Source organism: Euphorbia lathyris, chromosome 2 (assembly GCF_963576675.1).
Source record: "Euphorbia lathyris chromosome 2, ddEupLath1.1, whole genome shotgun sequence".
Lineage (NCBI taxonomy): Eukaryota > Viridiplantae > Streptophyta > Magnoliopsida > Malpighiales > Euphorbiaceae > Euphorbia > Euphorbia lathyris.
This window is the reverse complement of record NC_088911.1, coordinates 41,652,121-41,671,183: the sequence shown is the minus strand read 5'-3', so window position 1 is coordinate 41,671,183 and position 19,063 is coordinate 41,652,121. Positions and strand designations below refer to the sequence as shown.

Genomic DNA, 19,063 nt, shown 5'->3' with positions numbered 1-19,063 from the left:
ATCAAAGTAGATCTTCAAAAGACAACAATTTGAAACTCCATATGATGAAGTTTACACAGAAAAGGAGAAAAGAAGAGTGGAAAAACCAGATGCTCTAATGCTTATTTTAATCCTATTAGAGTTAATAGGAAATCGAAACTGGTGATTAAAAAAATGGTTTTATTAGAATAAGATAAACCATGGCGATCTAATTGGCTGATTTTGAGATTTGAAGTCTAATAATGAATAGAAAATGAGGACCCTAATAAATAAGCATAAGTAAAAATTAAAGTAGAAAAGTTAATTATATAAAAAAAATTGTTTGAAAATAAGACATTTTTCTTTTCAAAAAAGAAAAAGAAAATAAAATCTTTTTTTAATTACACTTAGCAATAGATCTAATAAATATCCAGTTATTGATACAACATATTGTCTCTGAGCATTTCTAGAATCAAAATCATTATACTTTGATATGCTCTAAAAATAAAGTTCATGTATTTTTTCTATAAAAGAATTTGATTAATACAAATAAGCGAATTTAATTAATGATGTAGCATATTGATATTGACTTGTTAGCTTGCTTGAGATGAGACAATGAAATATTGATTTTTTTTTATCAGTATCAACTTGATAATGTGACATGTTTTTATGTAGAAAACCATTTGCAACTTGATAAAACCATATGATTTTTTTAAGCATGAACATAAAAGATTAAATAGAGAAGCAGTTGGAAGGTTGAAGAATGAATTTTGCTAGGCTTTTCATTCTGTAAAAGAGAAAGCCATTTAAGTTACGATAATAATTTAGCAAAAGCTCCTAGAAATAAATACGCCACTTAAGAAACAACTTTAAAAAAAAAAAAAAAAGGACGGCCCGGTCGCATTACGCGTCCCCGCTGAGCGAGGGTCCGGGGAAGGGTCCCACCACAAGGGTGTATTGGGGGCAAGCCTTCCCTTGCCAATTTAATTTAATACGCCACTTAAGAAACAACTTTAATAAAAAAAATTGTATATATGTCAAATCATATCATTCAATTTAAATGAATTAGTGGATTCTGTAACAAAAAAAAAAAAAAAGTTTTTGGATTTCAAAAAATCATATTCTCATACTAGTAATCTCATTTCTAAACAGAAATACATGAACATGAACATGACCATGAATTTCAGCACAAAGAGAAATGCTCCAAAGAAAAGCTTCTGCTGCCTAAACTAATATTCTGATATCCCAGTTCAAAAACAAACCATATCTCTCTAACAACATTCCTGACCAACCGACCGACACATCGAACACTACAAACACTAATAAGAGGTAGAAGAAGTATATAATCTACAAGTGAGAATTCTCCTCCAAATGATTATACACATTTATAGCTCACTTTCAGACCAAAAACAACATGAATCCCCATTTCTCCAATAACATGCTTTAAACAATCCTATCTGTTAGCAGGGTTGCAAAAATAGAGAATACTATCTCAGTTGCTCTTTTCGGGGATCTGAAATTCCAAGTCAAAACAAGGACAATTTTCAGTGAACTGAATGATAATAACGCAGCAGGAATATGAACTATTCATTCTGATATTGGTCTCACCAAGCAGAAAGATTACGCCTCAAGTACTGTGATTGAAGGACTGATTAATTACAATTTGTGTATCCTTCAGCAATATGGGGAGAACTGCACAGCCAGGTTTACCCACTTGATCCCCTGCTTTGCATTGCATTATCTCAATGAAGTAGAGGGTATAGAATTGCCTGGAAGTTCTGTTTGTTCTTGACTTCCTTGTAGAAGGACTGCTCTTTCTGGGTTCATGAGCAGAAGCTCTTGCATGTCTTTGGGGAGAACACCAAACACTGCCTGGAGATCTTTCTTCAATTTCTGGCAAATTACTTCGGATTCTGCTCTAGCTTTTCCAGACTGTTGAAGCTGCAAAATTGCATTTACAAAAAATATTATATTTCATAAAATCCATTACATTAACATGGATAATTGAATGTTACTATGACTATCTAAGAACCAAAATTGAAGAAAGTTGTTATGTTAAACATGATAAGAATGCTCTTTCTCAGCGGCTCATTCTCATGCAGAAGTTGTTAGTTCTATGTCTGTACATGGACAGTGGGCTTGTCCGCCTCCCTTTTTAATCGAAGTAATTTCTTTGGATTTGCTTTAATATAAGCTCTTATTTCCCAAAAAAGAACCAAAAATATCAACATCCATGAATTCAGCATAAGATAAAACACATAAAGCTGATGATATATATTTAGTTCAAAGTTGAAACTACAATACCAATAATTAGGGTTCTATACTGCTCTGGTCTCAGTTCTATAAAATGAATGGACACCAACAAAGAAATTTCTAGGCAACTTTAACTACTAATAGTCTCTAAACGTTCCAAATGCTGCATCACTGAGTTTCCCTAATTGAAAATAAACACATTTTGTTATTAAAAGTTATTCTTCTCAACTTGTTAGCAACTATCTGATAAATCATTTCTGGGTAAAAACTCTCTATTTGGACTAGTATAAAAAGGTTTGACAGATTATTAGGAAAAGATGCTTTGGTAGGGAAAGAGCAACTTTTGTGCTAGTATCTTCAACCAGAGTTTCATATGTTTCCTTCAAGAACAGTGTCAAGCACCTAGCCTCTTATCATAAAGTCAAAATTTCCTAATCAATAAAATTTAAGTGGAAATAAAATCTTCATCCTCCATGTCAAAAAGTTTAAAAACATATAACCATTGTAAAAATTCTTCCACATCTTTAATTCTAAATTGGTTTAAAATTGTCAAGGAAGCAATTGAACTAAAAGCTTAAGTTGATAGTTAAAGCCCCAATTCGACACACCACGCATGCGAATGTCAACTGGGCTTAAAGCATGAACAACACAGACCATCTTAACATGTGTCAAAATTAAATCAATAAATGGGGTTGGCAGGAGTCGAACCCTTGATCACTTTATCAAAGAGGCTCTGACAACATGTCATGGAACCAATTGAACCATGATAGTTAAAGACCCAGTTCATATTAATATCTTACACCTCCGCACACGAATGCCACCTGGGCTTGCAACGTGAACAACACATGCCCATCTTACACCTTACCATGTGTTGAAATTAGATCAACAAATGGGGTTGCCAAGAATCGAACCCTTGATCACTTGGTCAAAGAGACTCTGATGTCAGGTCAAGGAACCAATTGAACTAAAAGCTCATGCTGATAGCTAAAGGCGCAATTCATATTAATATTTGACAAAAATAACTCAGATATAATAAAAAAAAAACTAACATAAAGAGGAAAAATTATGTTTTATGCTTAAAAAAATACTTATCAGATCATTCTTGAAAAACAAAAACTATTTTGAGGTCAAGTAGGAGTGTCTCTGATAAGAGTAATTATCAGAGCATCCTTCTAAAGCCAGACTAAGCAGAGGTAACAGTAAGATTAGGACTATAATGATTACTTGGTATTACACTTTGAACATCAAGGTGAGCGTTTTTTGCAACCCCTCAGACTTGGTTTGAAGTCTGAACATGTAAACCAAAAGAAGGATCCTTCGAATCATAGTATAGGAAAGCAGTTGCCTCTAATTATTATGATTCATTTAGATCAAACTTTTGAGTGTCTACTTGCTTGTGACTTGAGAAAATATCAAACTTTAACTGTAATTTCATATCATGGACCTCATGGTGCAGTCACTAGATGTAATAACACAGTTGCAGCCTCTCTTTTTAGAATGACAAACTGTGTGTGTTAGATGCGCAGAATTACGGAACTCTGACAAAAACATTAATGCAAGTAATATATTGGACATTTTGTCTCAATTTAGCCTAAAGCCAAAGAAAAACAGGAACGTTGTCTAACTTTCTCATGTCACCACTAGGAGTGCCATGATTTATACTACAATTTTCCGCAGAAATGATCAAGGAGATAGTAATGTTTAACTTATATCCTGAAAATAAGCTAAAAGAAGAAAAATGAACATAGTCACATCACATGAGCTAAGATTTATTATTTGGCAAGCACACTGATTTTTGGTATTTGAAATTATAACAGTTCAGAGCAGGAGATTTCTTCAGTTTTAGCATGAAATATAGGACTTGGACATTTTAACAAAATTATACAAAAGCGCCTCAACAACAACAACAACAACAATAAAGCCTTAGTCCCGAAATGATTCGGGGTCGGCTAACATGAACCATCATATAAAACCGTGAAAATCAAGTCGTGTCAGCGACACAGATTCGCTCCCTCCACTCCGTCCTATCCACTACCATATTTTTCTCAATTCCCAATAAACTCATATCACTCTCGATCACCCTCCTCCAAGTTTGCTTAGGTCTTCCCCTACCCCTCACCACTACATCCCTTTGCCACTCTTCGGTTCTCCTAACCGGCGCATCAAGCGCTCTACGTCTCACATGGCCAAACCACCTTAGTCGGTTTTCTCTCATTTTATTCTCAATAGATGTGACCCCTACTTTTGTCCTAATTATTTCATTACGCACCCGGTCCTTTCTCGTGTGACCACGCATCCATCTCAACAAAAGCGCCTCAACTATGAGATAATTAATTTGATACTATAAACAATTTATCTCTACAGAATGGTCTCTATTTATGCCTTTTCCTTGTCCCTTCATAAAACAGAGGATAAGAGAGAAATACATCTCAAAACCCCTCCAAGCAAATGCAGTTATGCTAGTTTAAGGTCCTTAGTAAGGTAATGGGTGTATGTGGGTCAGAAATCAATGGCACTTGTTCCATATGTTGGGACGAGCTCCTCATCTGAACTTGCTATGCTCCATGTAAAATGTTTTCTGGTGATTTTCAAGTTATTATGATAATTTAAAGGGGGGAAAATAGAAATAAAGATTTTAGATAGCATGACTTGTAATCTATGGAGCACCGATACTTCTAAGAGGTCAACGTAAGCGTATCCGATACTCCGAGGACGGGGATACGGCAGGATACGTACCGGATATAGCTAGGAAGCATCCTTTTTTTCTTTTTTAATTAGGGGATACACAGGGATACATCGGGGATACTTTTCATAATTAATTAGTTAAAAATTGTAAGGTTTTTTTAAAAAAAAAACTTTAAAAATATAGGGATTATATAACAAATTAAATAAAATAATATCAACCCACCACCTATTAACACATTAAAAAACTTTAAAAATATAAGGATTATATGACATATTAGTTAAGATTATAGATGTTATTTGTGGTTTTATATATTTATGTATCTTTTAAATTTTTCATTATAACTGATATATATATATATATATATATTATTAATTATATATAAAATTTGCCGTATCCCCGCCGTACCCGTATCTCATATTTTTTAGAAACACTGTTTGCCGTACCCCCCTTATCAGTGCTTCATAGCTTGTAATAGTAACTTGCAATTAGTAAACCAACCAAATTGTAAAAGAAGGCACTGAAAAGAAGCAATTTAAACGAGACAACAGCAAGGTCCAAAAACTATACAAGTTAGCAGATATTTTAGCAGTTTTTTAATATATAACTCCCATTCTTTTGCACCCGTTTTGAAAGAAAATACCTATATACTTAAATTGGTAATTTCTAGAGTAGCTGTAATCATGTGCATATATCATTAACTAAATTCTCATTCATGTACATAATCCTAGGTGTGTGTTCGCACATGTCATACGTTGTATGAATTTATGTACTTCTGCAGATGCATATACATTTAAAATCTATATTGGTCTCTAGCAGCTATTATTTTGGTAAGAACTCCAAACATTTAAAATCAGAAAGTACCACTGGATTAATGTCCAAAGGTCAAAGCCAGTCGATATAACTTAAATCGACAGTTTTAATTTTGACTTGAACTATTCTCAATTGAGATCAAGTATTTTTCTCTCAGATTTTGACAGGAAGAGAGAAAAAGAGAACTGAGACAGTATTCAGAGAATATTAGAACTAGGCAGAACTGCCAACTCGCCCTTTTCAGAAACTTTTATCATTTTCACCTCTGGACATCAGAAAAAATAATTCTGCAGTATCCAAGACCAACGCTAAGTGCTTAAAGTTGTTTACAGATTGACCAAAACAATAGTCCTCTTCAAGCAGGAAGCTCCAGCCACTCCAACATTCTCCAAAATTAAAACTTTTTGACAAACTATAAAACATACAAAAAGCATGCTTAATTTCTACCCAAATAACAAAAAATCATGCTTAATCCTAATCCATCCTTATAAAAATGACTGGTTATATATCCAATAAGTATAACATAATAAATAATAATAATAATAATAATAAAATCCAAATCAAGTCAAGCTATCATAAGGGTAACATAGTGGAGTCTCAGCATCTTTGAAAGCAATGTTCTTTTAAAGCTTTTATAAGGCTAGTTGATTGTTCAAAAAGTATCAAAATATTATTATTATAATCTTTCTAGTTGCTTAGTTTTGTACCATACCATGTAACAAGAAAAGAATACATGGGATGCCATGTAATCTAAGAGACTACATGAATATGTCAAACTTAACATGAATACACATATATATACAATGAGGATAGGAAGTGGACAAATATACTAATCCCTATAATTGCTTCCTGGAATTCTTCTATGACAGATCTGTGTTCACATTTGTTCATACTATAACACTCCCCATCAAATTGGAGCATAGGTAACAATCATGCCCAACTTGTTACAGATATAGGTAACCCGACAAAGCTTCAGCAAAAACACAACTAGTTGAAATAACTGGAGACTATCACTGGAAATACAGAGACAAGACCAGAAAAAGTGAGCGGAAGCTGAGATGTGGTGAAACAAAAACACAACTCCAGAAAAGGTGCAGTTAGGGTGGCAGCTCTCTTAGGCAGACCCAAAAGTGGTTGATCTCTAACAGAAACCCAAAACTGGCTGCTCTCTAGGCAGACCTGTAAGTGATTGCTCGATGTGACAAACCCGAAAATGACTGCTCTCTACGGCAGACCGAAAAGAGGATAGGAAAGAATACATGTCTATAAACCTAAACCAGAAGCTCAACTAGGCTTTGATACCATGTAACAAGAAAAGAATACATGAGATACCATGTAATCTAAGAGACTGCATGAATATATTAAACTTAAGATGAACGCGCATATATATATACAAGAATGAGGATAAGAAGTGGACACAAATCCCTATAGTTTCTCCTTTGATTGCTGCCTAGAATTCTTCTATGACAGCTAGCTGTGTTCACATTTGTTCATACTACAGCAAGTTTAAACAAACAAACATAACAGAATCAATTAACAAGTTAACATATCCTGCTAACAAAGTCATGAACACAGCCAAACTAGATTGGGCATAATAAACAGGGAAGATAAAAATATAAAAGTTCCATGAAGCACACATATTAAACAACACAGGCTTAAAACCATTCAAAATATTAGGAAGTACATAATTAAAAAGGAGATCAACTTAGCTGTTGACAATAAGGGAAAGAAATAGGAGGATTCTCTTCAATAAGAAGATCAAAAAAGAACCTGACTTTACAAATTCAGATTCAATTAAGTGAAAAAACATTATCTAATTACTCCATCCATCGCTTTTAATATCTACCTATTTCACATGTAAATAAATTGCCAAATTAACGCAAGTAGGAAGCATGTAAACAATCAGTCAACATGTAGAACTACCGAAACATCACAGCAAGAAAAAGAAAACAAATCTCTGAACCCTTAGCGTGCTGCCCAAACATATTAGAAATAAGAATTGTTTCAACACTGTCCAGGCTCCTATCAACCATCATAAGAATATTCAAAATGGATTAAGGTCATTCTTTGGCCTCTTTTACTAACAAAACACTTCAGTTCAACATGATATAGAAAATTATTATACTACCTCAGAGAATAGATATCTTAAAGTGTTCATAACTATAAATGCCTTTATGTAGATGTTCACATGTAAAAGTTGTCGAAAATAAGAGTGCATGATTAGAAAAAAGGAAAACTTATAGAATGTAACGATCTTCTAGGTCAAGAAATTTTTTTTTCGATAAATGAAGTCATTTACCTGAATTTCTCCATTGAGATGCCTCTCGATAGCATTGAAGGAATCAACTACCTCCAATTCAGACATTTTAGATAAGAATAGCTGTACATCAGTCTTCATTCTTGCTTGCCTCCATAGTCTATGTTGTTCTTGTTCAGCCACAGTGCGCCTTCTTTGAAACCATGGCATAAAGTTGGGTCCTTTCAGAAACCGCCTGAACAATGATGAAATTTTTTTCACGTGACCACATATGAAACTGAACAAATTAGAGAAAATGAAAAGAAGAAAGAAAAGATGAATATGCAACATTAACAATAGCCAAGCAGTTATTACTTGTATAACTCCAGCCAATTAGATCTCATTCGTTTTGATAAGAATTTCCCCACACCTCTTGCTGATAAGTTTGCCAAGAATTCATCAGTGTTAAAAGGAGGCAAAGGAGGAGGATCAACAAATGGGGACGAGCCTTCTGAAGGTGTGGTCACTCTAAAATATGGTCCAAAAGGAGCTAAAAAGTTTGTGGTGAGCTCCAAGAAATGCCGTCGTAGTATCTCATTGTTAACAACAGACATTGACTCCTCAACCCTTGGAGACTGTCCAGCATCAACAAGCCTATTTAAAATAGAAGTATCTGGTTTAGTTGTTGCAGCATAAGTGCTCCAAATGGCTTCTTTATGTTCTGTCATAAGGCAAAGGGGTCCATCTCTCCTTAATTTAACCGCATTCAGTAAACTTGAGGGAGAAAACTTCTTCAAGGAAAGCTGCTGAATACCCAATCCTTCTGGTCTTGCAGGAATTCTTCCAGTGGAGGACCTGTTTGAAAATGGAAGCCGATTTGAACTTGGAGAAGGGTTTCCAACTGAAACAATGTGCGGAATATTACGAAGTGCTTTGAGGAAAAACAAATTTGTCACTCCTAGAATAATTGGAGGGAAACTGCTTCCTTCTCTAAGCGAATTTAAACATGCAAATTCAGGGTCATGGATGGTAAAATATGGCCTGAAGTCAACACTGCATAATAGTGGAGCAACCAAACTTACAAGACTTGCAACTGCCTCACTGCACTGCGGAGGTGTGGGTCCTATTATAAGAATGGGCTCACCAATAAGTAATAATTCCCACAACACCCAAAGTTGCAATAAAATCCCTCGGAATGAGCCAAATATATCCGAATCATGAAAAAGTCCCTGCGGAATTGACTGATTTGTTGGAAGAAAGGGAGCTATGGAGGAAGCAGACTCTTCAAACATCCCATTTTCCAAAGGCAAGCTATGAGCAGGTGGCAAGTTAACTTTGAGCATAGCATTCCCAATAGGAAGCTCCATCGGCTTACCAGGTATTGGAGCAGGCCACTTCGAAACATAAGCAGCAATGTGTTCAAGAGCTTTCTTCCCTATGTCAAAAAACAAAGGACCCATAATTTGCAACAAAGGTCTAAAAACACTAGAGTATGGATTGTGAGATAAAATCACTACGGATTTTTGTTCCCCACCCCGCTTTAGCCTCTCATCATGTCTCTGTCTGTTAAACACATATCCATACAAGTATTTCAAGTCTTCGGCACGTAACTTAGTCTCTGTTCTTTGCTTCACCTTCTCCTCTGTGGACTTTGAAGGTGCCTCCTGATCATCAATTCCTCTTATCTCAGAGGCAGCCACATTGCTTTCTTCAGAACCTTTCCGTCTCCTGATTCGGAACAAGAATATGGAATCATGAATGCTTGAACGGTTATGGTTCTGTGATACAGAATCTGGAAATGAACTAAAAGCCACATCAAGTTCCTCTGCATTTGTTAGAAGACCAGGAGGATAACACTCTTCAATGAGCTGACCCTGTTCAAGATCAAATCTAATGACACAAAAAGCAACCACCCATCGCTTCAAGGATTCAGAATCTGTTTCTATATCAAGCTCCGACTTAACAGAAAATGAAGGTGATCTACTCATTTCTAGGATATTCAACACCCCTCCACATCCATCAAGAAAACAAATTCTCCTCCTCTTAGACCACAATCTTCTGCATAATTTGCATGCCTTTCAACAGTCTACTAAACAAATCTTGCCCATTCAGCTACTTTATGGGCAATTTCTTCTTGAAATACTCTTCTTAAACAAATGCAAAGACAAAAAACAAAAAATCAAAGAAACCCAAAAACAAGAATTGCAAAGTTCTTTCTTCAACTGCAGTAACCCACTTCAAAAGTTCTTTTACAACTTCAGCAACAAATTGTTCGGTCACCTATACAAGAAAAAGATAAACAATCGAAACTACAAAAGCTTAGGTTCAACCGAAACTCGTTTTCTCAAGAAATAACGAAAAGGGGCACATAAAATTCAAAAGAAACAAACATTGTTTAACATTCAGAATTTGAGAGAAGATCTAATAGACGGACATATCGGAGAACTTACCTGAAGTAGAGAACGTAGATTCAATTTCGTGAATCAATCATTATAGGGGAAAAGTACAAGAATGCCGAATTAGGCAAATTCAAGTGGGTCTCGCATAGAATTAAAACGAGTCAGAAAAAAGAATGGAGATCTTGGGAGCTTCCTCTATAACTGAGAGAGAAGGAATTGCAGAGAGCGTTGAAGTGAGAAAACTGGTGATGGGTTTTGGATAAAAAGAAATAGTAATATATGTAATAATGGGTTTTGCAGAGAAATAAATTGGAAGCTTGTAATAAGCAGTTCCTTTCAAAATTCAAACTCAGCAAAAGTACTTTGCCTCAATTCGGAAAGGAGAAGTAGTTATGTGATAATTTCCATAGCCGATGCATGTAAATTGCTAAAAGACCAGAAATTTTCATTTCTTTTTTTTTTTTTCCTCTTACTCCATTTTATCAAGGGTAAATTTCAAAAACAACCCCTGTGGTTTGATGTTGTTCCAAAAAATCCCCTGTGATTTGTTATTATAAAAAAAAAGACTGTGGTTTGCACCGTTAACCAAAAAACGGAAAATGGCTTAACGGTGTTAAAATGCTGACGTGGCACAGGGGTAAAGTTGGAAATTCGATTTTTTTTATTTTTGTTTTAATTTTTCTTTTTTCTTTTTCTTTTTTCTTCTCTTCCTCTCCTCCTTCTTCTCTCTCCTCCTTCATCTTCTTCCTTCTCCCTTCTTCTTCCTTCTCTCCTCCTCCTTCTTCCTTCTTCTTCCTTTTTCTTCTTCCTCCTTCTTCTTCTTCTTCTTCTTCCTTCTTCTCCTCTCCTCCATTCTTCTTCTTCTTCATCCCTCTTCTTCTTCTTTTTTTTTTTCTTTTTTTTTAAGTTTCGAAAATTTCCAGATTTACAGAAATTTGGAAATTTTCCAGATTTTCGAAGAAATTTGGAATTTTTTCGAAATCTTTCCAGATTTCTTCGAGTAAGGGAATTTAAAAAAAAAAGAATAGAAAAAAAGAAGAAGAAGAAAAGGGAAGAAGAAAAAGGAAGAAGAAAGAAGAAGAAGGAGGAGAGAAGGAAGAAGAAGAAGAAGGAATACGAAGAAGGAAGAAGATGAAGGAGGAGGGAGAAAAAGAAGGAGGAGAGGAAGAAGAAGAAAAATAAAAATAAAAAAGAAAAATAAAAAAAAATAAAAAAAATCGAATTTCCAACCTTACCCCTGTGCCACGTCAGCATTTTAACACCGTTAAGCCATTTTCTGTTTTTTGGTTAACGGCGCAAACCACAGTCCTTTTTTTGTAATAACAAACCACAAGGGTTTTTTTGGAACAACATCAAACCACATGGGTTGTTTTTGAAATTTACCCATTAATAAAAAAAAATCAAAACCAATAATTTAAATAAATTAAAGGCGAAATATCGACCCCCGCACTGTCTGGCCCTAATATCGACTGTTGTAGAGTCCCATCACCCGTATTTTTTGCTACTTGTCCGTTGTCAGGAGATTAGAGACAAAGATTGGAATGTTGTTTTTATGCATATTTACAGGGAAGGTAATCGTGTAGCTGACTGGTTGGCGAACTTCGCACGTTCAGGTTCTTTGGATCATCCTGACAATGCGCCTCCTACAGGCTTCCAGGGTATCCTTTCCGATGATTGTAAATGAGCAGCGTTAAGTAGGGTTGTTTGTTTTAAGTTTCTTTGCTTGTTTTTTTCCTGGGCCTTGAGCCTTCTTTGTCCACCAGAAAAAAGAAAAAATAATAAATGTATAAAAGTTTTAATTTTGGTCGTGTATTACAAATGAAGAGATAAGTGTATTTATATTAGTAGATTTACAAAACGAATGGTTCTGATTGCACTTATATTTCAGGTTTAATATATGAAAACCCCCTGAACTTGTCCAAAATGTTTGATTGGCCTTCTGAACTTACATGTTGTCTCGTTAGCCCCCTTAACTTGCTTAAAATAACATATTGGCCACCTGAATTTGTTTAAAGTGACCGATTGGTCATCTGAATTTGCTTAGAGTGATCCATTTGCTCATTGAACTTATTTAAAGTGATATACATTGCAATTTATCTAAATCTTTTAAAAAAATTCAAAACTTAAAAAATAAAAGCCTAGTTCGTGATTCTAAGTCTTTAAAACAAATTAACTTTCTGTTTTGTACATTTTTATGACGTTTTTATAGATTTAGGGACTTAATAATGACACTTTAAGCAAGTTTAAGGAGCTAATGGGACATCATGTAAGTTCAGAGGGCTAATCAAATATTTTGGACAAGTTAAAGCAACTTTTAATGTATTAAGTCTATATTTCACCATCACATGTGCATAATCGATACATGTTTAGTTATTGGTGGATATTCATGTAATGTGATAAACATCTATTAAATAATTATTGACTTAATTATTTCATAACACCTCATCTTGCATGTCCATCGATGCGAATAGCTACACTGTCTCATTAAAAAGTTTACCAAGTAAAATCTAGTGGAAAAAACCACTGGTTAAGGAAAAAAGAGTACAATGTGCTTTATTCTGTCTCCTTTAATGTAGTTTTCCTTCGGTTGACAATACAAGTTGCATTATCTTCATATATATAGTTGGAGTTCCTTTATCTGACGATCTACCACATGATTCTCATATGTGCTTTATTAATGATCTTAGCCAAACACATTATCGGCTTGCTTCATGAATACGTATTAACTCGACATGATTTAAAGAAGTAGTTGTAACTTGTAATGGTTTGTTTCGTACAGTTGTACTTCCATATATGAATAAATAGCTTTTTGTGATCGAGCTTTACGTGGATTAGATTCATAGGTTTAGATTCATAGCCAACTAATTTAGGTTTAGATTCATAGTCAACTAAGATATGATATTTTAGGACCAAGAATCTTTTCTCTATCTTCTCGAGGTCGGAAATGATTTTTATTTACATCAAGTGGTCAAACAACCATTGGGCTACTCAATAGATGTGTTTTGTCTATGTAAAATCTTTTAATGATCTTTTCTGTGTAAGTCGATTGGTGAATAAAAATTCTATTTTCTAAATGATCAATTTGTAAGCCAAGACAAACTTTGTCTTTCTAAGATATTTCATCTCAATCCTTTTCAAATAATTCACTACTTTTGGAATCTCTTCAAAAGTTTCAATAATATTCAAATCATTTCCATGAATAGAAATGATAGAAAATTCAATTCCTGGTCTTTTTATGAAAACACATATATAAATTTGATCATTCTTATAACCCTCTTTCAACAAATATTCACTAAGACGAGTATACCACATGTGCCATATTGTTTCATTCCATACACAGACTTCTATAAATTTATCGAATAAAGTTCTCGTTTTTCACATTTTTCTCGTAGTTTGAATTCTTTAAGGATTTTCATATAAATATTATTATCAAATGAGGCATATAGATAAGATGTAACTACATCCATTAGGCGCATGCTCAATCTTTCTTGTACTTCCAAACTAATGAGATATCGAAAATTGATCTCATCCACAACAGGAGAATATATCTCCTCATAATTAATCTCGGGTCTTTGAGAAAAACCTTGTGCAACAAGTCTTGCTTTATATCTCATAACTTCCTTTTTTTCATTTCTCTTTCTAACAAATACTCATTTGCATTTTATAGGTTTAACACCTTCTGGTGTTTGGACTACTGGTCTAAAAACCCCACTTTTATTGAGAGAATTCAATTCTGCTTGGATTGAATCTTTCTATTTTTTTTTCCAATCATCTCAATTTTGGCATTCTTATACAAATTATGGTGCATGATCCACAATGGCGGAGCAGGGACCGGAACTTCGGAAGGGCTCGATTGAGTATAATTTTTTAAAAATACTAATTAAATATATTTAGAAAATTAAAACAAGCACTATAAAATATAAATCGTACAATAAAATGCTAGTAAACAATGCTCTCTCTAGGAGTGTGTATCGGTTCGGTTTAAACTGTATACCAAACCGAACAAATTGAATTCAGTTTTTGGTTCGTTTTTTCACACTTCGGCTCGGTATCGGTTTTAATTTTAAGTATATTCCGATATTCGGTTCGTTTGACAAAAAATATAAAAAAATCGAACCGCACTGAATTACACATATTTTACATTCTTATATATAAACACACATATACAGTAAAACCTCTATAAATTAATAATGTTGGGACTATGAAATTTTATTAATTTAGAGAGTTATTAATTAATCGATAAATTAATAATTATTAATTTATAGAGTGATTTTAAATTTTTTTAAAATAAAGTTTAAATTACTGATTTAAATAAAGTTTTTCTCTAAAATCAATGAACAAATAAGATTAAATGTGCATTATATAAGTTAATTGAACTTAGAAGTTCATTATATTTATGTTAAAAATATTCAATGTATCATAGTTAATGAATTAGTATATAAAATTATATGGAATGTTGTTTTAAATCATACCAAAAATATACTTCTTATGAATCTGTCACAACGAATTTAGAGGAAGCAACCACTGAAGACATTCATAAACTTGGGGAAATGATTGGTCAGTTTGGTTGCCGCAATCCAATGGATGTCAATCAAATATTGTATTATCCACGTGAAAACAATGAATGCTCAAGTTTAAAAGAAATTGTGTCGAGCGTTAAGCAAAATTCAATTGAGGATGAAACTGAGGATGATTCAGTACCTTTGAAACCAGTCACAAGAAAGGAAACAATTATAGCATCATCAACTCTTTACAATTTTTTGTTACAATTGACAAGGATACGCCAGAACTTTTGAATGCAATGAGAATAGTTAGAGATGAAATTCAACTAATTTAAATTTTAAAAAAACAAAATACTATATATTCATATTTTTGCGAAATTATCCTAAGTATGTATATCTATATATATATTTCGTATATGTATTTGGGAAATTATTAATTTATAGAGGTAATAATACAATGTATTTATAAAGGGTTGTTCCAGAAAACTATTATCTTATTAATTTATTAAAATTGATCATTTTTTGAACTGGCCCAAGTCGGGACCAGAAGAAATTATTATTTTAAAGAGTTTATTAATTTATCGAGTATTAATTTATAGAGGTTTTACTGTATTTGATTTTATAAGTTTAATTTTTTTTATTATTGTTGAGATAATAACCAAATATAGATGTATTTTGAAAGTATTTCAATTTATTTTGTTGTTGAAGTAAACAAGATGTTCTGTATTCAACCACTTTCATAAAAATTAAGTCATGTTAGCAAGAAAAATGACGATTTAGCTTCACGAAAGCATATTACGCGAAGTCTGCAAAGAGAAATGTAACAGTAAACGAACGAGTTCACTTTGCGAAAGCAGAATACGCGAAGTTTTGTGAAGGTAAAAATCATGAACATTTCTGTTTGCAGACTTCGCAGAATCTAGTTTCGCGAAGTAAAATTGTCCGTTTCAGCCTCTTTTTCCTCACAGACCTTCGCAAAACTCATTTCGCGAAGTGATTTTCTGGAGAGAGAAAAATGAAGAGAAAACAGTAGATACTTACATTTTTTTCTCCTTTTGCCATTGACATCATCAATAACCATATGATAAACGCAGAAAAACAATCAAAATAGCATCGAATAACGATGTCTTCGATCTGCACAAGAAGAAAGAAACCAAGAGACGATAAGAAACGGGAAGATAAAAACCCATGGTTTAATTTTCTAGAAATAGGAAGATGAAGAATGAAGAGATAAAGAGAGGAAGAAGAGAAAGACATGGTGATGAAAAAATTGTTGCAGATTTTCACAATATAAAGGAAGAGAGAAAGATCAAAGGTCTGAGAAGGGAAAGAGAAACCGTGCAACGAAGATGAAGGGAAAGGGGAAAGGGGAGATGAAAGGTTGGGGTATTTTAGGAAAATCACAATAATATTTAGATAGTGGATTACTATTCATAGCCCTAATTTCCTACCTTTAGCCTCTAACAAAGATGGAAATACCCTTTACTCAAAAATCCAAATCCTCTCAACTCTTCAAATCCTCTCAAATTCTAAACTCAATCCGGACAAAAACTATGGATCGGGGAAGGGACGACAAAGGAAAGGGATTTATGGTACGTAATTTCGACTCATTTGGATTCTTTTTATACGTATTTTCGACTAAATTTGTTGATTTTAAAAATTCAGAATCGCGGCTTCGAACGTATGAACATTGCGTCGTCACCTGTGGTGAGGCGTATGAACATCACGCCCTACCACAGGTGACGTCGTGATAGCCATACACCTCATCACAGGTGACGGCGTGATGTTCATACGCTGGCACCCCAGGTGAGGCATAATAGCATCATGCCCTCACCTGTGTGAGGGCGTGATGCTCATACTCCCGTGTGGGCGAATTTTTTTTTTTAATTTTTTTTAGTTTAAATTGATAAATTTAGTTAAATTATTTAATTTTTATTTTGTTAAATTTAGTTAAATTTTTTTTTAGTTTGTAATTTAAATTATTTGTATTTAGTTAGAATAATATTTTTTAGAATATAGTTAAATAATATTTAGTTAGAATAATAAATTATTTTTTTAAATTAGTTAGATGAATATTTAGTTAGACGAATAATATTTGTATATAGTTTCTAATTTCATAAAATAATGTGGTCAATATGTGTAGAGGGAGAGTGTAGCCGGGAAATCTATCCCGTCAGCAGCTAGATATGGATGCCGATGATACACCACGTCATACGAGAGCGCGTGGTGTTGATGTATCAGGCCGTAGACGGAGAGCGGCTGAGACGCATTAGTTGCGGGCGGCTGAGATAGATCAGCCTGTGTTGGAAGTCTCTATCATATAGACTCGCGTATTCATCTGTTACAGTTGATGATACTTGGCAGAGATTTCCATCTACTTGTGGCGTTGATCGGAGGAGATGCTAGCCAGTTGGAGCTGATCCTAGTGCTTGTGTTGCTGGGTACATGGAGTGGTGCAGACGATATTCACATCCTCGTCTGCTTCGTGTCCCTCGGGATGCGTCGGTCCACCATTCTCGCTCCAACAGCGAATATGTAGGTTTTTTATTATTTTTTTATTTAGATTAATTTTACCTATGTTTGTTTTCTAACATTTAATTTTCTGCAGTGGGTTAGCCGTTTGGCAGGCATCACTGAGCGAGCGATCTCACTCCTGTCCGATGAGGAAGCTCCACTAGTTAGGACTGATCTGGAGCAGTTTATGGAGGAATGGAACCAGACGAATTGATATCAGTTGCAATTTAATTGAACTTATTGTTTTTAATACATATTTAATACTGCATGTATATTATTTAATTATAATGTTAATTATTATATTTAAAATTATAAGGTTAATAATTCAAATTATAATGTTAATAATTATAATTCAAATTATAAGGTCAAAATTGTGCCCAATTTCATACATGGCAATTTCGCTAAAATCTCTTCGTTAGTTGGGGGAATAATCCGCAAGAATCCGCAATAAACCACTTTTTTTTTCTCTCGACACGCGGGCATGTGTATATCACGTCTCACCACATGGTGAGGCGTGTGGCTATCACGCCTCACCATGCGTGATAGCCACACGCCTCACCATGTGGTGAGGCGTGATATACACACGCTCGTATGTCGAGAGAGGAAAAAAAAGTGGTTTTCTCACCCCAACATCTGAAAGGGCATTTTCATCCTTTCGGGTGGCTAAGGGTGGGAAAATTGGGCTATGTTTAACAACACCCTTTAGATATATAGTGGGTTGCACAAATGGCTAAATATGTAAATGAATCTCCCATTTGATCAAAATTTTCCCTAAATGAATTTACACTCTCCTTTATAGTTCAGATTTACCTTGCATTAGTAATTTGTGAATTTTACACCCTCCTCCTAAAAATTAAAGGGATCTGTTGCTTATTTACCATTTTCTCCAGATTTTAACTTGTTAAGAGATTAATTTTTAAAATTCTACTCACTAAGCAATCATTTTTTTTTCTCCTAATTAAACCTCGTTAACTTAAACCCAAAAACTTAAAATTAAAACATCAACTCTACAGTACTCACCCCTTAATCAAGGCTCACAAAGATTTTAATGTCAATAAAAGACGAAATACAGAGATTTGTTTTGAAATTAAGGGACCATAAAGAAGGAACAATATGTAAATGAAAGAAATTTACTTGTGGTATGAAATTAAGGGACCATAAAGAAGGAACAATATGTAAATGAAAGAAATTTACTTGTGGTAAGGATCAAGCACTGATCAATTATTTTTCCACCTTGATCATTGATTCTGTAAAAAAAAAAGTTATATAAATTATTTACGATTTTCATCATTAGAACCACTCCTTTCCCAAACTCGATGAAAAAGTTAAATAAAGATTAGATCCATAATAAAATCAATGATTAATGGTTCAATGTGAAAAAATAATTGATCAGGAGCTTCATCTGTAAAACATGTAAAGTTCAGAAGCTTAATTATGCTTTTTGGCTAAATTAAATATATAGCTGAAATAGTTTTTGGAAATAATATATCTACAAATTTTTAAACATTATGGTTCATCAGTTTATGATCAGTTCTATTTTTATTTATTATAAGTAACTTCAGCATAAATTTACCCACAACAATACCCAGCTTTAGATAATTCTAAAAGTCTGCACAAAATTGAAATATGAAAGGTATAACAAATGACCCTATCCATAAGTATTCCCTCCTCTCCCCTGTCTCTCCCAAAAGGCCACCAAACCACA

General features: G+C 33.9%; 1 protein-coding gene across 2 annotated transcripts; it reads right to left on the bottom strand.

The window, feature by feature from the left end:
* Positions 1-1,077: 1,077 nt before the first annotated feature.
* On the bottom strand, positions 1,078-11,041 carry LOC136217917 (uncharacterized). 2 transcript variants are annotated; one of them, XR_010683568.1, is made up of 5 exons: positions 10,394-11,041; positions 8,319-10,223; positions 8,007-8,199; positions 1,567-1,899; positions 1,078-1,471 (listed from the first exon to the last, which is right to left on the bottom strand). XR_010683568.1 is itself a non-coding variant. In XM_066004619.1 (4 exons), the coding sequence occupies exons 2-4, from the start codon at positions 9,929-9,931 to the stop codon at positions 1,696-1,698; spliced, it is 2,010 nt and encodes a 669-aa protein (XP_065860691.1). In that variant the 5' UTR covers positions 9,932-10,223; positions 10,394-11,041; the 3' UTR covers positions 1,078-1,695. The 2 variants fall into 2 exon arrangements, 1 of the variants encoding a protein (XP_065860691.1); XM_066004619.1 differs by having other exon boundaries at positions 1,078-1,899.
* Positions 11,042-19,063: the final 8,022 nt, after the last annotated feature.